The following is a 22122-nucleotide window of genomic DNA, read 5'->3' on the forward strand; positions in this document are numbered from 1 at the left end:
TAAACATTTTGTTCTAAGTGAAAGAAATGCAGATTTGATACTTTTCATGTTATTTCTTAGGGATATTTTCTCTTGAAGCATTTGAAGCATCCTGGTATTAGACATCATTATCTAATTAAAAAATCCAAAAAGCTAGGTGATAATTTTCAATTAATACAATTATAGCGGATGTATATCTGAATGCTAACAATAACTGGAAGTTATGTACAATTTTTCTTTCCTTCCTGGATCTTTTGGCCAAGAAAGCACCAGTTGTTTTATGGCTTGTTAACTTTAATAACCATACAGTGTTAAGTAATGAGGTTTTGAGTTAACTAGAGAGCTGTTTTACCACTAACCTCTGCCAAGATGTTGTCCCACAAAACCCATATGTGTGATGATTCATGCCCACAACTGAGAGACATGGATTTAAGCTCATGCCAATCACTTCTAGCAGGTGACAGGATGATTTAATCAACCATGCCTGGTATATGGAGAAATCCTAGGGAACAAAAAGCTTTAAAGTAGATGTGTTAAAATACGTTAGTTCTACTGATTTAATGTAGCTGCCTTTATTTCCAGCAAAAAAAGGTTGAATGAACTATTAATCCATGTAAAGATTGCCAGGGGTTAATATATCATGATTTCCTCTGGGATTTGCATTTTTCTTATCTGAAGTGCTGTGCTTTGTTGCAGAAAGAAAACCTGCTGTTTGAAAGAGCTTAAATGTATGAGTAATACAGCTGTTTTCCCACTAATCCAGTTATATGCTTTGATAGCAGTAAGTGGTAGATGATAGGGGCAGCAATTCCATCTCAGCATGCTGTGATTTAGTGACTTGGCTTCAAATGTTGACACAGAGAGTGTAATTTGTTTATGATTGCGGGTAGGTTGCAGTTTGCACGAGAAATGTATTTCAACTTCAAGTCTGTAGAGGTGGGGAAACCACACAAAGGAAAACCTGCCTTACAGTGACAGACACGTTAAAGGTCAGGAGCTGTAGGGCTGTTTAAAATCACTTAGCCTTGTAAAAATCCAAACTAGTATTTACGGTTTAGGAACTGGAAATTAAGTGTTATGAGCATAGCAGGGATAATTGAGTCATGGTCTAGGAAAATTGAAAGCTCATCTCCTGCTCTCGTGTGGTTCTGCACATGGAGTAAAGTCAAAGGAAGGGAGATTTCTGGTTGAACTGATTTCAGAGAAAAAACTATGCACCCAGCCTATGAAATTATTGTTGGAGATAAAAGCTCTCTGTGGAAGACACATCCCCTTTTCCACTGATTTTTAATAACAGCTAATCATGTAATTTCCACAGCTCAGTGGTTGCAAACCTCTTCACTTTGCCTCCCTTACTCTCAAGTTGATACAAGTTTTATCCCTTCCTAATTAAAATATTTAATATACAATAGGCAAGAGGGGGGGAGTTTCATAAAGAGTTTTTCAATTGATCAAAGGACTCTTTTCTCTTTCTGCTACATGTTCTTCCCTGCATTCTGCAGTTCAGATTGCACCTATATTCTCTTAGATACAGGCAAACATTCCTTCCTTCTAGGAAATACTTTCTTAAGCTTGTTTAAAAACTTAACAAACATGCCATGAGTAGAAGCCTTAGCCTAAAGTCCTCTTGAAGGCAGGAGGTTGCTAGATTCTGCAACCAGATAACCTGTCATGTTTATGCTTTCTTTGCTAGAGATTTTAGATTTGTATGAGTGTATTTCTGTCCAATTGGCAAAAACTTCCAGAATTTTATTTTAGAATAGCTTAAAGTTGCTTCTTTTATTATTTCAATTTAAAGTGTTTTTAGTGAACCTTAAATTAAGTTACATGCTCAAATAAACTAAGACATATTTTCTTCCTGTGTTTTTGAATTTTGACTCAGAAGAGTCCAGTTGTGGTCAATTTTTCTAAATAACATCACTATTTGAGGAAGAAATAAAACATGGTATCAGTGTGAGATGCTGTCACTGAAGCAATTGTATGGATGGATGTAGAGGAAGAGATGGAAAGGACTCCTGTACGAACGGGCTTGCCAGCAGACCTGTTGATGTACTTCAGCCCTTACTTTTCCATTCTCCATAATGGACAAGATTAAGGAGAAAATATAAAGTTGTCTGTCATCTTTTTCATTTCTTGGCAAATGAAAAAACGATAGACAATTAAGTTCCCACTGCAGATCTGCATAAGCATCTTCTTACTGATTTAATCCTGGAGCATTTCAGGTATTGAATCACAGTAGCTCCAATTAAGTATACAGTCTCCTCGGCATCATAACTGCATGAGGCAATAAACAAATACATATTATTCCTTCTTCTTTTTTTGTAGTCAATCAAAAGCAATATAAAGGCAAATCTAGAGCCTTGCGTGGACCTTCATGATTCTCTTAACCACAGTCCATCCGATTGTATCATGACCTTGTAGCTTTTCCTAATTGAATGGCTCATTTTCAAGACAAGGGAGAACAATGATAGCTGCAGAGAAATACACCTTCATGGGAATGTTCTTTAATGGAAAATCATTAGTATTCCTTAATGAAAGGTCGTTTTCTTGGGCTTTCCCTATTAAAGAGGCCAGGTGAATTGTTGTGTGTATTTTCAGTTGTGTGTATTTTCATACAGGTATGTTTGGTAAGCGGTGCTGGGCTGAAGCAAAGCTTGAACAAGTTAAAATTTAGTATTCAAATTCTGTGCTGCTAATAATTGCAGGTAGAGCTAGACTATATATCTATGGAAATATATATGTGGGAAATACGTTTGGAGGCCCTCGTTAGCAAATGTAATGAAAACGAGTATTCTGCAAATAACAATGGAGGCAATTTAGAGATCTAAGGAAGAATTGGGAACTATCGAAATCATTGGGAACTATCGAAATTAGCAGTTGTTAATAAGCTAGAAATAATTTTATTTTTTAATTGGTGAGAGTAGGAATAGACAAAAAAATGCAGTAATATCAACAACATCATGAATTTTTTGTCTGCCCACAGAATTACGGTTTCATTTTCCGTTCCCTCTAAAGAGAAAGTTGAGAAAGGAATCAGTGATGCTATGTTAAAGTATTTCAGGTGGGACTGGAGTTGAGAGGAAGATTAAGGTAGGAAGATGTTACATTACTTGGCTCTTTTGAAATGAAGGTAGTTAATTTCAATGAGACCCTGATCCTTGGGAAAGCAAATTACACAATTTGCTTCCAGAAAAAGTGAAGGACCACTAGGAGTCAAACTTCTTGCAGTCTTCATCTGACACGATGAACTAGAAATGTGTGTACAGCTGTGGTGACATGGCTAGAGACAACTTTCCATCTAAGTAGTGCATGGATTGATGGCTCAGTTTCTCTCCTGCAAGGCAAATGACCAGTATTTGAACTCAGAATTTGAATATATGTCTCTCCTTTGTTGTGACTGAATACTGTTACATAAATGTAGATTGCGTCACTAATTAAACACAAGAGGGATAGGCTCAGATCTTACAAAAAGAAGACTGTAGGTGTCTTCTCTCTAGACTGAAAGTGGTTGCTTGGTTCTTGAAGCCTTCTTCCCAGTGTCCTGAGTGAGTCATTTGAGAAGCTGGGCTTCAGACATACTCTCAAACTCAGAGAGTTTGACCATTTTTTGGCTGTTTGGGAGTTCATAAGTAAATGGACTGATAACTGATTTGATCACAGCTGAGAAGTGCTGTCACTGACGAAAACTCTCAAAACTGTCAAATAAAAGCACTGCAAGAATCACTATTGGAAGCCAAAACATAGTTACAGTTACAGAAGTAACCAAAGGAATTTTAAGGACCAGTGGTATGTGAGTGGTGAGATGGTATGCAGGAGGTCAGATTAAATTATCTTTTTGCCCTTTTTAATCTTAAATCAAGAATACATGAAAGTTTTGTTTCATTGGTTGGTTGATTGGTGTTTTCTTTCATTTTGTCCTCCTGACTTAAATGTTTATCTCAAGTAGCTGTTCATCATCCATCTAATTACTAGTGGACTGGAAGGTACTTCATCATCCTTGTGCGGTACGAATATTTGTAAATAGGAAATATTTACCAAGTACTGTTTTATTTTCTGTGTATACTTAACAGTTTAGCCGTATCTACCTTGCAACAAATGTGTTCAGTAGTTAGGCTTTCTCTTATCCTTAGTGTACTTAAAAATTCCTTGTTATCATCTTCAGTTTAACCAACCCTACAACATTGTCTGTGCAATAAGACAGAACAGCAAATACTTACACAAAACAGACAGGTACAGAATAGCCCATGATAAAGAGGTGAAAATAAAGTGTTGCCTTACTGTCCCAGTGGTAATATTCCCTATAGTACTTGCGTACTTTTTTTTTTTTAATATCTGGGTTAAAATAATATGCTAGTATATAAAACCAATATAACACAAAAACCAGGGAGATTTTAGTGCAGGGTCGAGTCTCTGTCTCTGAGAATTACAGCTAGTAGCAGGGACGACCTCCAAAGCCAAGTTGCGATGTTCAGCTCAGATCTGTGCTCAAGCTAGTAAGTCTTTCTAAAAGTACAGCCAGCCAGATCCCACACAGAAGCTGCTTAGGTTTGTATTCAAACGCCATCTAGCCATACCTGGGATGTTGCTAGGGAATTTAGAAAGAAAGCATGTGTTTCAACATTTTTTTTCCTGCTTTCTCAGTTAAACTGAGCCTTACATATCTATAAATAAACTTGAGAAACCTTTGGAACTTTAAGTTATTTTTCTTTTAGTGTTACAAAATAGTAACCAAGCCATCTGAATTTAAGGATTTGTTTGTTTATACATGTATTATTTTACCTATTACGGAAAAGTATATCATGCCAGATTCAACACCCCAAGAGCAGTGAAGCTGCTGCAGTTCCATACCACAGATCCAACTAGTGGTGAGGCTGAAAATGTATTCCCAGGGGTTACATGCACACGGAGCACAAGTATGTACCACATAACATATATTCACATATATACATACAAGGCCAGCCATGCAGGTAACACAGAAGAACACAGGGCGTTCACAGGCAGTATCAACAGCCTCATACTGCTCCCCTCTCTGACTGAGCAGGATAGAAGTCTGCTGGTGGGAAAAAATATGTATATGTGTGTGCATATATACACTCATATATACATTTGCACTGTGTATATCCCTCCAGCAGCTGGGCTCGGACACTCCATCTGCCCAGCAGCTGCCCCTAGATACCAGCCTGTCCCATTGCTGCTACCTAGATGTATGAGTCCCCAGGGTCACAGCCCCACTTGATAGTAGGGACCATTTCATGCACACACACAGAGCTGGTGGGGTCTCCCTTGGTCCCAGTCACCAACCCCCCTGTGGTCTTACCCTTAGAGACACAACACACACACACACACACACATACGTTTCACCACTAGAAATACTGGTGCTCACTCCAGGTGCTGGTGCTGTGGACACATGGGTCCTTGTGATCCACAGTTCCACTCCCGATGTTGACACTGAAGTCCACTCACTCCAGTCTCTCCAGCTGCTGCACCATGGATACACAGGCTCTGCAACCTGTGGTCTGACTCCAGTTGCTGTACTCACACACCCATGCATAGACACATAGGCAGAATAGAGTCTCTCACCAAGAAAAGAGGTAGAAATGGAGTTCAATAAGAAGGCAGGACAGATTGCACTGATGAGGTTCAGGATATGGCCAGGCAAACATACTGACCAGCAAACTATTTGCACAGGACCAACAATTTTTGCCCATACGCCTCTGTTTTCCCTCTGTTTTCAGACTTTTTTGTCCCCAGATCACCTAAATCCATCACTTTCTTCACCTTGATTCCTCTATAAAATATTCCATAGTAAGTCCTGTGCAATCCTGAAATGTTCTTCCACTGTATCCCTTAATATCTCCCATAAAATCTCCCTGAGTTCAAAAGAGAGTTTATTGTATTGTAAATTATTGCCTAGGCCCTAATTATAGTTAGTGGAGGAAAATAAAAAACATTTCCAGAAGAGAAGTCCTCCTGACTAGCTTGAGGACAAATTACGACCAGGAGGTGATTGCCTGTCTCCACTGGCTGTAGGGTGAGCCTGGCCCACTCTCTTGGACTGGGCTCCCACTTAAAAGACGACTGAAATGAGATCATAGAATCATACAATCTCTGCTCAGGTGACAATGCAAAAGAGAGTCAGTGGGAATAAAAATAACAGGCACTTTCAGGTTTTTTTTTATTATTTTTTTTTCTTCTCGTGTGTTACTATGTTACTGTTTGCTTTAACATATCAGCTAAGTTTTTACAGCTGTGTTATTAACTGTAACTTTAGTTTGCTGTGGAAGGAAAACGTTCAAAAGGTCTGTAAGAGAGAAAAAAGACATGGAAAGTGGGAAAAGGAATAGGGCAAATCTTAAAACAGGATCTATTTCATTTTAGATCTGTCACAAAGTGTTAATTCTAGGAAACTGAGTACTTGAGTGCATGAAGAGCCAAAGGGAATGCAAATTAGAAGCTAAAATTCTACATTAGGAAGTCAGGAGCAGGGATGTTGCTGGAAACTGTACATTTATTACTGTACAGTGTAGCTAACATATCCAGATGACTACAAAAGTCACCTCCCCACTTTGAGGGATTGCTTTGGGCATCAATACAGATTTTTATTGTCTCCTCTTATAGTTGTCAAATGTCAGCAAGTCGGATTTCTAACAGCACATGGCACGGACTTCTGTGATTTCTAGAATAAATCCTAGCTCTCTAGTGTGTTAGTAGTATTTAAAATGAGTGGATTAGTAGTACATAAAAGGAGATGATAGCTCTGCTTCGTGGTTCCACTTCTTAATAAATCTGTTGCCTATTTCCAGTTTCTTGATTTTTAGTAAAGTACAAGTCTTACTAATGAGAGCCCTGCTACATGTCAGAAGTATCCTCAATCCTGTGAGTTTTTATGCCACGTCAGATGCTGGACCAAAAGTGCAGCTGGACCAAAAGAGTGAGCTTTCCAACCAGGAGACAATTATTGGAGGAAATTGTGACAGTATAATTAAAATTTGTTATGGGTGAATGGTCTCTCAAACCATGAACTCATTCCTTACCCGTTCTGAAAAGGCTAGGCTGGGATGGCATTAATGATTCTGCTGGGAAAAGATGACTCATCATGTTAAGGAAAAAAGAGGAAAATACAGGCTGTCCATAAGGTTTGGGACAGGGTGGGGGCTATTTGTTCTATGGGCCTCCTTTTTAAGATGTATTTTCAATAAATGTCGTCTATTTGGTAGGTGAAAGTTTTAAGACATAGAATCATAGAATCATAGAATGGTTTGGGTTGGAAGGGACCTCAAAGATCACCTAGTTCCAACCCCCCTGCCATGGGCAGGGACACCCTCCACTACACCAGGTTGCCCAAAGCCTCATCCAACCTGGCCTTGAACACTTCCAGGGATGGAGCACCCACAACTCCTCTGGGCAACCTGTTCCAGTGCCTCACCACCTTCAATGTAAAAAATTTCTTCCTTATATCCAATCTAAGTCTACCCTCTTTCAGTTTAAATCCATTACCCAAGACATATGGGGCAAGATGTTACTTCGGTGTGAATCTAAAGGAACTCTTCACTTGAGCGAAACATGAATGAGGTACTCATTGGGTTCTCAAGTCTCACGCTCTCCAGACTCACACTTTTCCCTCCTGTCTCACGCTTCCCTGCCTTAGCAGCAGCATCTCCCACATCGGCAGTGTGCCGCCGCAGCCTCCTTACTGCTTGCGAAACCCAGGCACCGCGTGCAGCCAGGCACATTCTCTGCCTTGCGAGGGTGACAGGAGCATTTAAGTCAAGCCCTGGGAATATGGAGGTGACATTGTAGCCCCCTGCCATCCTCCAGTTACGTGGCCTGGTGCTGAAGTGTGTATCTGTCTTGTAACTTGGTGCACTGACTAAACATTCATCTTGCTTTTGGTGCCCAGACTAGCAGCCTCACTTATCCAGTGAATTTAATGATACTGGTTTAATGCTCAAACCTTTATCTCTGGTGACCAGCAACAGGATACGAGGAAATGGAATGAAGATGTGTCAGGGGAAGTTCAGTTTGGACATTACGAAAAAGTTCCTCACCGAAAGGGTGGCTGGTTATTAGAACAGGCTCCCAGGTAAATGGTCACAGCACCAAGCCTGTCAGAGTTCAAGGAGAGTCTGGACAATATTTTTAGTCATATGGTTTAGTTTTAGGTAGCTTTACAAGGAGGAGGGAGTTGGACTTGATGATCCACTTGATTTTGAATGGGTCCCTTCCATTTCTCGAGATGTTCTATTACTCATCTTTTTGGCCAAGAGGGTTTCATGTTCTAAGCAACTTGAATTTGACTGAATGAAGATTTCTGCAGTCAAGTGGTAAGTAATAAAAGTCTACAAAATAGTTTTGTAGAAAGTCTCTTCTTGTTACAGCTCTCTCCTAGAGCGTATCTGGGTAGCAGTGCCATACAGTGCAGCGCTGCAGCAGTGTGGTTGTTCAGATCAGCAGGTTTCGGGGGAGATGCTGAAGTTCACAGCACTGAAATTTTCAGTAGAAGTCAGAAACACATGGTATTTAGTAAATAATGCATGCTAACTTAGACACAGCATCATGAAACGACCATAGGTGAGTTCTTGCTAAGCTAGTTCATCTTTCAGCCTGCCCTGACATTCTTTGTTGTAACTCTGAGTTTCGCAGCGCAGCATCATACTTTATGGTCTGAACGTTCATCCTTTGTACTCCAGAGCTCTGTGTTGATTTATGTGCAGATAATCACATTGGTTAGAAAGGTTAAAGCTATCTGAGAGCAGATTTTAGCCCAGTATTTCGGCCTTTCCCAAATATTTGTCTGATACTATGCTACAATATTTTTTCAGCAGATATTGCGTTATTTAACAGTTATATCGTTGTTGAACACTGCCATCTCTACATCTGCCACCTCTAATCTGTCAAGAGCCCTTTCAGAAACTTAGTGTGAAGTGTGTTTGCACCTATATATATCATGTCTATAATACAAACACATACATTTCACAATGAAATGTGGTGCATTTTGCATTTCAAGAAATGCCAGTAGTGTAAATTGACATAGTCTTAATATAGTTGCTTCCTATACTTGTACAATTTAAGAAACGCAGGAGTGCTCCCGCTGTGTAGTGCTCCCACTACAGCTATGTAGAGTTGTACTGTACACCTGCATGCAAGTCATAGGACAGGAAAAAACACTTATTCTGTAGCAGGATACTAATGCTGAACTTTTAACACCACATTATTTTTTGGCATGTCAAATTACAAACCTTTATTGCTTGAACTACCTCAAATTTTCCATGTACTGAGATCTACATGGAAGTAAAACTTTGCAAATTGTTTTCTTACTACTCTCTAAATGGGTTCTGATAAATATTTATAATGTCTTCTCACTGCTGAAATACAGATTGTAACTGGCCTTATTCAAAATTCAGTTATTCTTAGGATTAACCCTAAAATCCTATTATGAAGCCTAAAGCAGCAGGGAAAAAATAAAAAAAGGAAAGAAAAGCAGCAAAGCTGGATTTAGCTACAAGACGAAAGCCTGATGAAATCAGATCTATTTCACTATTGCTCATTTAATATGTATAGATACAACTGGGTCACCAAGCTGATTTAGCCATGAGGTAGAAGTAGCATAGCAACAAACCTCAGCAGATTGAAAGTCAGCAGCGGTGGCATCTGATTAGATCTTCGGCAAGCTGACTATATTTTTCCCAGTTTTCAGTATTCCTGGAGTAATGTTTCTCATTTATTCAGCTATCATGATCTTGATATTTTAAATTAGAAGTTTTGTCTGCGTAGCAAGTTTAAGTGTAGGAATTACTGCTTTGTTCAAACTTATAAGTTTTTCTATAAAAGATGAACATTTCTGAATGTTTAAAAATACACAATTTACAATTTACATACAGTTCAACGCAGGGTCTCCTTTAATGTCAGAAGTTTTGGAGGGGTGGTTTTTTAGGGAGCTTTAATTTTTTTGTTTTTTTTTTTTTTTTTAGCTTAGAAGGATAATTTCAGGAGATTCTGCTTAAGCATGCTATGTCGAATCAGTGGTGTTAGTAAACTGACTGGAATGAGTGGAGAATAGGGAGGAGCAGGTAAGGATGGTAGGAAAAATCTGAATTTTTACATAGATTTGTTATTAAACAATATTCAATAGGAATGTTATCACTTTTACAGATTGGGGAAATCCAGAAAGATTAGATAGGAGGTTGGTTTACAGCTATTCCATTATGAGTATTGGAAATATGGTTTGTAAAGCTTTTGATTGAGATGCTTGTTTTGGTAATATGGATCCTTTGTACGGAAAAAAATAGATTTTTCATCCTCCTGGAGCTGAGACCTCTTGTGTTCAGCATGTGGAAATTTTTCTAAAAGGAGGAAGTTTGGATTTGAATATTCCTGCTTCTTCACTCAATTGGCACAGAAGTGTATTTTATTGTTTTAGTTCAAATGAGAAATTTATGCCAGTCACAGAAAGCGACAACCTCCACCAGAAGTGAAAAACTTCCGATTTCAAGGTAACATTTGTAAGACTTTGTTCATTTGTTCAACTTTTTTTGTTTTAGTGCCACCTAGTGACTAAAACTTGAAAAAGTTTTTAAAAGTCATTAATTTATCAGTTTTGATTTGTTTATATTGCTGAGTTTTCAAGTAATGAGATGATTTACAAAAGATTTTGTGTTTTTCAAATTGAATCACAGAGCTGGCACTGCTTTCCTCGATTTCTTTTCCTGAGGATTAACATAAACTTACTGCTATCATTTTCAAGAGTTACGACTTTCCTTGGTGGATTAGTGCTCTGTCCAGGTAGCATCTGGTAAATGTTGGCTGAAGCTTGCTTTCTTGATCACATCATAAAAACAATTAAGCACATGCCTATACATAAACATATTTTTAAATAAATATATATATACACGTATATATGAAGACCTCAGATACAGCAGAAAAAAAAGTTGTAGACTGTCAAAACCAGTAATAAGCAGTTTCTGATCAAGATAATTTAATGCCCCGAGATATTACTCTTTAATTCTTCATAGTGTTTCTTCTTATGTTGCTGTTTTCAGTGCCTGCTTGTTTTGCTAGCATTACACGTAATGTGAATTCTGAGACACTGCATGGGAGGGAATGCTTTTGGTTTCCTTTCAGAAAAGAAGCAGAGCCAATTAAAATGTTTTATTTGTATTTAAATAACCTCCTACACTTGCCAAAAGAATGATTGACATTAGATTTCAGATTTATGTTTGGTTTACCTCTCAGGAGATGGAGACATTTTAGATATATAGAGAGGGATAGATGGATATATAGAGGAGAATTTGAAACATTCATCAATTTATACGTTGCCTGTGAAATCAGAGATTTTCCTCTGGCAGCACTGTAGTCTTCAGAATGAATTGCATTAGCTGTGTGGGCATTTTGGAGAAGGTTAAGTGATGAGCTGTTTATGAGAATTCATGCTTTAAGAATTTGCACCATATTTGACCTTGTGGTTTGAATGTCAGATAGCAAAATCGCTACCAAGTTAATGGGCAAATTTGAGGACTTGGTATTGGTTGCACAAAGGAAAGGGAAAAAGCATATTCTGGTGATTTACTAGTGAGGAATCAAGTTTGAAGCTTCTGGCCATGTCTTTGCCTCAGGATTTACTTGTTTTCTTCCCTGTTGCTTCACTTTTCTCGACAATAAAAAGGGAACAGTTCTGAGCTATTTCACAAGGAGTCCCAGACACTCAGTAGTGTTTGAAAATGTCTGTGATGCTAAAGTGTGGATGTCCCTGGGAGTTATATGCTATGTGTTACTTCCTAAAGCCTGTTGGCTTGGGAGAGGTTGGCCAGTATCTGCAAAAGACAGATTTATCAAAAAATTTCCCAATAGACATGTTACCAGTTTGTATCTGTTCGGCAGGTACTATACTAAACTGAATGCAGTTTGAGGGTAAAAAAACCCACTTTTTTTTTTTTTTCTCATCTATTTTGTTTGCTGTTTTTTTCCCAGACTGCTTGATAGCTTTGATCTTTCTACTTATCTGTCTCAAATGTTTTTCAATTTCTGTATATCGCACTTCTGAATACTGATCTTTTCTTTCTTCATTTTTCAGCCTTTTTCTTTGAGGGTTCCTCCCCCACCCCCCTTCTTTTGTCTTATATTATCCTTCTAATAAAACACCAGTCTGTAAGGTCTCTTGTTATTCATTTTGTCATCTGCCATCGTGTCCACAGAGCAGATACGGGAAATAAATCAAAATCTCTGTTTCACTTCCCTTGAATCCTCTAATATCCTGGTGTTATGTTAAAAGTTTTAGTAATTTTAAAGAAGGATACAAGTTGATACTCTGGAAAAGAGGAGGCTTTTAGCAGTGCAGAACTAGCTATTCTGGAATCAAGAAAGTTTGAGAACGCCAGACCTTTCTGTGGTCCCTCAGTGTAACTCTTGGGTCACTGCGGATTCTAGGAGTACATGTGGCTGGAAGATCCCACAGCTCACTGGAACTACTCAAGGGAGGGGAAAAGGTCAATAGTATTTACATATTTCAATGCAGTTCTGTATAATTTTCTACTGGTTTTGTAAGTTGATCCTTCTCTGAATAGAAGGATAAAGACAAAGTCCTTGTAAGACTGTCAGATTAGTATTTCTGTTTCTGACCTTCTCCAGAATGGCAAGGTTCAAGCAGCATTAAACTCAAATCCCTTTGTTCAGAGTTCCATGTTAAATTGAATTGACTAACTTATCTTTCAAGTTATTCAGTTGCCCCATATGTAGCCAAAGATTATACTGGTGGTTTGAGGTCATCTAGATGAAGTTCTCCAAAACTTTTAGTGCCCCAGTAAAAGGCTTGGGCATTCCTGCCCAAACCTGTGAGAAGGAGGTCTTCATTTCATTGAAAGCTGAAAAGGGACTTTTGACAAGGGCGTGTAGTGATAGGACAAGGGGCAATGGCTTTAAACTGAAAGAGGGGAGATTTAGATAGAAGGAAGAAATTTTTTACATTGAGGGTGGTGAGACACTGGAACAAGTTGCCTAGAGAAGTTGTGGATGCCCCATCCCTGGAAGTGTTCAACGCTAGGTTGGATGAGGCTTTGAGCAACCTGGTGTAGTGGAGGGTTTCCCTGCCCATGGCAGGGGGGTTGGAACTAGATGATCTTTGAGGTCCCTTCCAACTCAAACCATTCTGTGATTCTATGATTCTATGATTTCCTCAGACCTGAGGATCTTTCTGGGAGATCCCAAAGGCAAAGGCTCCAAAAGGGTATAAATAAACTGGGTAGCGAGAAATGCTCTAGTGAAAAATACATCTAGATCCCATACCTTCTTATATAATTGCAAGACAAATTTGATTATATTAATACTATGGTTATTGTGTTTTCCATGACTTCCAAGTGTTTTGCTGCAAGCCCCTCTTATTTTAGCTTAAATAAGGAATAAACTTTTTCTATAGTTGAAAAAGTAGAAGCTGTCACTGGTGGTGGCATACTGTATAGGGTGGCTTTAGATTTTAACAATTGAATGATTTGCCTCCACATGTCATCTATTGCTTCATAAGTGGCTCCCTGAGCCCATGTACACAAATTCCATTTGTTTTTTTTTTTACCACAATAGCATTTTTATGACATATGTTGATCTTTACTGCAATAATTAGGGGCAAGTGCCAGTCTTAATAAAAAATAAATAAAAGATAAATACCCAACTGACTTGTTTCAGATACATTGAGAGTATTTTATTCAATAAAGTATGGATTGTAATTACTTTAATTTTACACCTTTAATAGGACTTGATTTTGTAAGAACATAGACTTTCTGAAGTGGCAACTGGTTTGTGAAATCTTGCATGTTCTTTCTTTCAGTTAAATACTAAGTGATTAAGTATATTTTTAACTGGTTTTCCAGAAATCATCCAAACTTAAATAAGCACTATTATGGTACTTAGGAGACGGGTAATGTGACCAGAAATCATTAAATGCTTATTGCAGGTGTTTTGGCTTTTGGTATCTTAATGTGTGAAAAATTGCAGTGCCACTATTATTATATTTCAGATGAGTGTCACTGAAAGCTGGTTCAGTTTGGCTAATTTAAAGTTATGAATGGTCCTGATATTTGTCACATGGTCAACTGGTTAAAGACCAAAATTATTTTCACTTGAAATCCTTCAGTTACTTCAGTGTTTTGCTGGAGTTCAACTTAATTAAACATAGCCCGGAATTTTGTTCCCCGCTTTGGACATTTTTATCAGTCGCTTTTCAACCTTCAGACTTACTTTCGCCTCCTAGCAAACAGGTGAATGTTCATTTTGGAGGATTGTTGTTCCATCTACTGATTCCTTTATCTAACCAAAACCTCTTCTCATCTGCTTTGTTGACGGACGTTAACATTAGCGTGGAGTGATGTATTTGAAAACAGCTGGCTCATATATTTTCTTAATTAAATTACAGCCTTTCCAGACTTTGGATGATGTAACTCTCCATTCTACAAACATGTTATTTCTCTTCTCCATTTTACATAAGCATTTGTCAGTCTGTAGATGCAGATATTTTGACCTTGACCCTTTGTTCGATTTACATCCTATGTAAGTATAGCACACTGCAGTTTCTGTGTTAACTGCAGAAACACTTTGAGTCAGTATTCCCGTCAATTTTTAAAATGTCATTTTTGTATCTGTAGTTACCAATTCATAGGGTACATACCTGACCTTCATAGAAATAATTATCATGTTACATTTGCAGAACTGCTAGCAGCAATTTAGATTTGCGGTTTAATGCTAGTGGCATTTCAGGGAGAAATTTGTCACTAAATTTTCACTTCAACACCTAAAGCGCTGTTTGCTGTAGCCCAAGACAAGACACGCTCTGACCATAAGATTGAATTTATGGTTACTTTTATATTAGCTCATTAAATAATTTGCATATGGTATCACTGATGAAGCAGAATAATGTTTCCACTCTTCTTTTTCAGATGAAATTGTCTTTTGTAGAGCAGACCTACCTACCAGATAGTTGTGGTGTTCTACTTTCCAAGTACAAGATCTGTACTTGCATCCCATCTCATATTAAGAATTAATTTTCGGATCTTGTCTTTTTAAAATTACTTTATGTCAGTCTTTTTCCCATCATAGCTAGAAAATGAGGTCAAGGCAAGCTGAAATAATTCCACAGCACAATACTGTTTTCACTCCCACATGGTTAATGTACCTAATAATCACAGGGTGATTAACTGGTTACTTCTATAAGAAACTTCTATAAGAAACACCATTGAGTGCGTCAGTGTTTTACATAAAAGTGAGTTGTTTACAGTTGTATGATCATTTTGTGGTTTTGCTTAAGTAGCAAAATACGCTGCTTAAGTACAGCGAGTAAAAATCACCACACGATATTGAGGGGAAATGGAAAAATGAATGACCATAATTTGTCTGAGCATGGGGAAAGAACACTTATAGAAGATAATAGCTATAAAATCACACAATGGAAATGTTAGGGTCGGTCCAGTTGAGAGTCTTACATTTTAATCATAGTGGAGGGTTGATCTTACCAAAATTATTCTTTTCTGGAAAATATGCTATACATTAAAGGAATATTCAAGCTGAAAATTTGGTTATATGTAGTCCAATTCCATGCATTCATTTATTTTAAAGGTGAAGTTTGCATTGTGACACTGGGAGAACTGGAAAATATTTTTATTTCATTATCTCATCCTGTTTTTATACTTTTCTTACTGTAAATAATTTAGATACGTGATACTATATTTATAGTTGTGGTATTATGAAAAGTAAAGGCCTGATAAATAGACTGTCACAAAAATAAATAAGCAATCTTTGTCATATTACTATGTACAACTGACTCTTTTGTAGACTGCCTGATAAATACAGCATTGCATTTTTCAAAGTTAAAGTACTTGTTCATCCTTTTGCATTTTTTTTTGGAAACAGTTATCCCCTTCTGACACTTTAGTAACTACATATTGTTGAAAAAGAGAACAGAAAACTTTGCATAAAGTCATTTGAGAATAACTTGCTCCCACAGATTTTAATCACTTGGGGAGCAGAGCTATAAAATTGGGACAGAATAATAACTATCCTTAATAATTACAAAGACATGTAGAGATTCTTCTATGGGTATTCTCATAGTGTATATCCCTGCCTAGGAAAAATCAATGTAATTTTTTAGCAAATACAGTCATTAGGAATACAGTAGCTATACCATAAAACAATATCAGTATCTTACAAGACAATATTAAGTCATAAGGAATAAGCAAAAATAAGCTCCCTGGAAAAATAAATGCAAGATGGCAAGCTGTTAGGTTAGTTGTGTACTACGTAGTGCTCAAAACCCAAATAATGGGTTTTCTTGTACATACACACAGGAATGGCTTGTGGTACAATAATAATAGATGAGGCAGACAAATTCATGCCTTAAAGTCTCTAGTTCATGGCACTTTGACACATTCTTTTTCAAAGAACAACAAATTACGTGTGGAACCATAAGTAAGAATCCAGCATAGCAAATACTCTCATAATTGTGCCTGGGTTTGTTCACTTGCAGCCAAAAACCCACAGTTACCGCTCTGTGTCTGTTTTCAAGAAGGATCTGGAACAAATCAGGCTGTCTTCTACTGAGGATGATGCCTGTCTCTGTCAGTCATCTCTGCATAAGCTGTACTCTATTTACTATTATACATTTGCTTGTGCTAGGTTGATAGCAGAAGTCTCATTGATTAAAGTGGATGTTTGGTAAAAGTCACTGGTAGTTCATATTTTGGTTGGTGCTAAGAGCAGGGAGCATGCATCTGGACACACCTGATTCTAGGAGATGAAAAAGTCTGCGTACCTCCTAAGCATCCTATTAACCTGAATTATTATGCATTATTAAAAATGGTTTGATATTATCAATTCCTTCACCCTTTTAAGTTTGGTTCGTTTTAAGTGTGCTATAATTGCAGTGCAAGTTGATGTTTGCTGCTGATAACAGTTCTCTCCGTGCTTTGTGCCTGGTATTAAGTGATTTATTTTAGACATAGAAGTAGTCTGAGCAATTATTGAAATCTGTGACCTTATTTACCTTATCTTCTGTGCGGTGCTATTGGACTAATTACCAGTATTGAGACTTAAGCCTGATTTTTAAGTTATTTTAAGGCTTTGCACCAGGTTGACAGCATAAGATTACGTTTACATTTACTTTCACTGAAGACCCTTAATCAGAAAGAGGCATAATAGCCTGTTTTCAGCTGAAATGTAAATTAGGAGGTCTGGATTTTAGTGCCTTTATGGAGTTTTACAGACATCTTGTTTGCCAGTGAGAAAAAAACCTCACGCAATAAATATGGATAGATAAAACAGTTTAAAAATTGGCAAAGACAATAGTTTTAGTAATATTAGTCAAAAGTATCTTAAATAAAAATCATTGTGTTGTAGTTAAAAGGAGATTTTCATTCAAATAGAGTTAAATACAGATTATGTGCAGTAATGTGCGCTTTCATTCAAGACAACAGGTAGAATCGTACGTGCTGCAGCATTTTTTAAGAGAAGTCTCGTCTTTGGCTTTAGATAGATAGATGCAGAGGTAGCTAAAAAGTGGGACATATTTCTGCATCCCTCTCTCTCTACCGGGATATATATATTTGTACTTACACACGTTTGTATGTATATTTATACAGAGACAAATTTTAAAGAGATCATAAACTGATTTCTACTGTGCAGACAACATTTTGCACATAAAATTTTTTCTGTGTGCGTTTTTAAGTAACATCAGAATCTCATATAAACTCATTTTTCAAGGAGTAGTCTTTACAGAAATGTGGATAAGAGAGCACAAGCGTGTGTTCTCATTACACAATTTTTTATTATTGTTAACAACATCCTCCTATTTACAGCTATAATCTCATGTGCTTCCTTTGTCCCAAGAGTATATTTTGTTTTCTCTAAGGCATATGTACCAGTTGATTATAATCTGCATGTTTCACTGTAAAAGAGCAGACTAGTGCGTGCAGTATGCAAGTCACCTGATGATTCAACCAATATTTTTCAGTGTCTATAAAAAGTAAAATAAATATTTCCCCATGTTTTTTATTTCCCTAACTCTACATTTCTCAGTTAAATTTCATGATACGAGCTTGAAATAAAATTTGTGAGAGTTTTTCCACTACAGTAGATTTTTTTTGATTGCAACAAAGAGAGAAGCGCTGAATACTTTATTTATTTTTTTTTTTTAATATTTATTGCTCAATTTTGAAATCTCCAGCCACTGCTGTACATTTTCGATGTAGTGGAAATGAAAATCCAGATGTGACATACTTTATCTCATGGATCAAGAAAACATTAGACTTTACTACTGCAGTACCTAGAAAAGAGAATTAACTGTCTTTAATACTATTTCTCTTTATTTTACAGTTTAACAATAATGCTCAGAATGTCAGTTGCTTTAATCATCTTGTCCAAGCTAATGTGAGGAACAAGAAGAAGCTGAAAGAAGCCGTCTATAAAATCTCTGCTAAAGGAATTACAGACTACAAAAAAGGCTTTAGCTATGCTTTCGAACAGCTACTAAATGTAAGTATGAAAGTCATCTCTCGCAGCTTGAAAGTGAAGAAGGAGAACTTGAACTTTCAGATGGTCACTGCAAGCTCCTCCAGCATGTAACTGAGTGATAACCAGTACAACACCTTATTTAGCAAGTAAATTTATCTCAACAGTATGTTTTTGTCTTTGCAGATCCTCCGGCAGGTTGCTATTTGGGAATAAATTTGATTCTCAATGAGTTATACTGTTTTCACTTCATTCATTCAGCTAGTTTTTCATTTAACATGTAATTCTCAGTTGGCACATAGCTGTGGTAGTGGTTGATTTGCAAGCAATTTAAAAATGGAAGGCTCTATTATTTCAATTTTACCACAGAATCTCCTAGCAATATAGAGTTAACCTACAATTTCATACTTATTACAAGTCATAAATAGTCGACCGTGGCTTGAGCAGGACAGAGAGGAGCAAATGCCTTAATAGAGCAATATTAGGCACCTGAGAGTATTCTAATTCCTTTTTCTTTCTCATGTATAAAAAGAATAATTTCCTCAAAAATTAAATGCATTGTTTCGATGTTTTAATTGCATTATACTTTCTAATTTGCACCCAAGCACTAGCTTTCTGAGTAGCAATGTTTCCCATGTACCACAAATGTTGTGGTTTTACTAATATTTTTTAAATAATTTATGTATTATTAAAAAAATTTCTACTTTTCACCTTCATAAAGACTGCCTATTGTATCTTCACCTTAGTGTAAATAAAGTGATACCAATTTACAGCAGTTAAGGATCTTGCTTAACAAATATGAAGTGTATTTTTTTTGTTACTATTTTTTTAATATATCAGTCATGTCTCTCAGTGCACAAATCTTTAGTTTTTTCCCCTAATCTGTCAGATTCTGGACTTAAGGTCACTTCCTTGCTGTTGTAGATGCATCTTAGGGCTAAAGCTGCTTGAGAAATTTCCAACATTTAAAATTTTGCTGGAGGAAAAGAAAATACAATGTTTTCAAGGGTATTTTCTCAGTAGATCACTATTTAGATTAGCAGAGGGGTTTGGTGGTGAAATGATTAGGTGCCCTCTGCTGATGGTTATATAAAACTGCAAACAGTATTTTAAAGGCTATTGGACTTTTTCAGACCAGGCTGGAGGGCATTTTCCCTTTTTCTGCATCTGTTGCCATCTCATGCAGAGGAACCAGGAAGATACGAGGAATTTTGCCAGATATGTTCCTCATAACATTTATATTTGATTAACATTATGTATCACATTTGGTGAAGCACTAGATATGTACTTTGTGTAGCACACTATTAAGAAGACCTGAACACAAGGGAAGCCTCTAAGTGGACTCATTTGAAGGACTAAAAATATTACTTAAAAAATAATTGGAGACCTGTCTCATAGTAGAACCATTTCTCTTGTAACTGGAGGCAGAAGGGTGATTAGCCTCACATAATCTCTGCAAGCCTGTAAATGATGGCCGGATAATGAGGATGTGTATATTGAGGGAAATTAAGAGGTTGCACTAGGTTATAGAAATGTAGTCATCCTCTCCAGATATTGGCAAATCCATTTGGCGGTAAGAGTAAAGGGCTGGTGATGGGGTTAGCACTAGACTGTGGTGACAAGACAATATAATAGAATGATATAATACAGGTTTAAACAAATAATAAAAAACATGGTTTGGGATTATTTCCAGTTATATATTTATGAGTTCAAATAGTCCAGTTGCTTTAAGGCTTATGGAGATGGAGTATTTTTTAACAGCTCAAATTTTCATAATAATTTTGTGGTGTTCTTTCTGGATGACAGTTATTTCAAACAATTTTCCTGAATACCAAAGTAATATTTCACTTGTGCCGTGAAAAATTACTGTCTGATGTGTTGCTAGATGGAAATTGGCACTTCAGTTTTTTTCAACATACTAATTCAAGTGATTATCAATAGTCTGGATTCCATCATTTTTATGCAGCATTTTTCTGTTTTTTATCGTTAGATTAACTTGATATTTCTTTGATAATAATACTACTTTGCTTCAGCAATTCAGGAGGGTTTTTTTCCCCTACACCATAATGACATGATTTATCAAAAAAAAATTATCTTGAACTCATCTTTTCTTGAGTATTGATTTTTGGTTTGATTTACCTTCTCCTTCCTCAGTGACATGAAACTCATAATGGAAAAATGCATTCCTAAAGTGTAATGTCGTGAGGTGTAATCCTAACCTGTCACTAAACGAGTCAACTTTAGGGATGTGAAACTTGTATAAAACAAAAGCAATTTTAGGCTCGTTATAAAATGGACCATGTCTTGCTTGTTTGTTTGAAAGAAAAAACCAAAAGACCTTTTTCAAATGCAAGAGAGAGACAAAAATGAATACATAGAATCAGTTAAAACTTGTATTCTTCTGTGTTTTAAGCTAAGAAGGCAGTTTTTGTCCTGGGGAAGCTGCTGTATAGGCAACACATTCGTCTTCAGCTATGGTCTGTGATGGGAAGACAGAGACATCCACTGGACTGCTGAGGCAAACTGTTCAGAAAAATGATGAAATTATTGCATCAGCTTTGCAAAATCACTTATATTCACTCCCTGAGCCAGCATCTCTCCATCTTTTTGTAAACGGAGGGAAAAAAATGTGTTATAAAAGCAGTTCTGCCTTCCTCTTGATCCCTTCTAAGAGACTGATGTGTTAAGTTCATTCATCAGGATGCAAAGTTTTTATGGTGGGAAAACATCATAAGACTTAAGCCTATCCACGTTCCAATTTCCCATATAGTTTAGAGGATTAAATCTTAGAATTTTGTTCCATGGCATGACTTCCGTGTCTAAACAATGTAGTGTAAGTGTGTGCCCTTCAGTAAGTACTAGGAGATGAGAAAACGCTGCATTTTTCTGTTACTATATTAGCATGTGCTAAGAAAGCTGCTAGAAAAATCCATGTTTAACCATTTAAAACAAAGACTAGCTCATGTTCACACTGTCCATAATAACACCTGGTTTAAAATCAATAGGAAAGTTTTACAATATGAGCAGGCTTTTGGTCCCCTTGCTTGTTGTCTCTTTGGTTTCCCTCTGATTTTATTTTGGTCAGTATATTAAATCACTGTAAATGTAGGTGACCTTCTTTATTTATGAAGTATCCAACTCTACTTTTATTACTTTTTTAATATTGAAAAGATTGCAGCCCAAAGCAGTGTGTTGTGGGTTATATTTCACAAGCAAAAAATAGTCATAAATCATTTAATTCTAAATGAAACACAGTGTGCTGATGAGATTAGAGAGACTGGACTGATTTCAAGATTTTTTTATTTGTTGTTACATGTAAGAAAATATTTGGACTTGGTTTTTTTTTCCAAATAATTAAATAAGTAGTTATTCGCTGAATATTGAACTACCAATACCAATGATCTCTAAAGAATAATTATTCATCTGTTAATATAGTGATTGCAAATAAACTTTTTTGTATTTTAGTTTTCTGGGATCATTGTAGAACTGTGGAGCTGCAATATCAAGGATTATTGGCTGATGTTTGAGGGTTGGTTTTGGTGTTTTGGTCTCTATCACACGAGAACAAGGAATCAGATCAGCGAGTAGGATCAAAAGTGACAAAGGGAGTGGGATCCTCTCACCTGAGCAGTTTGGTGAAAGTTAGTTGTTATCTAGTCACAA

At 36.8% G+C, this 22122-nt stretch overlaps 1 protein-coding gene across 5 annotated transcripts in view; it reads left to right on the top strand.

Annotated features, from left to right (window-relative positions):
• Positions 1-22122, top strand: part of CACNA2D1 (calcium voltage-gated channel auxiliary subunit alpha2delta 1) — a 437667-nt gene that overhangs the window by 333426 nt on the left and 82119 nt on the right. For all 5 annotated transcript variants that reach the window (XM_086609980.1, XM_086609982.1, XM_086609983.1 and 2 more), the window contains exon 11: positions 18325-18483. In XM_086609980.1, coding sequence (XP_086466106.1) covers positions 18325-18483 — 159 coding nt within the window. The remainder of the gene's footprint in view (positions 1-18324; positions 18484-22122) is intronic.

This window comes from Tauraco erythrolophus, chromosome 4 (genome assembly GCF_009769465.1).
Source record: "Tauraco erythrolophus isolate bTauEry1 chromosome 4, bTauEry1.pri, whole genome shotgun sequence".
NCBI lineage: Eukaryota > Metazoa > Chordata > Aves > Musophagiformes > Musophagidae > Tauraco > Tauraco erythrolophus.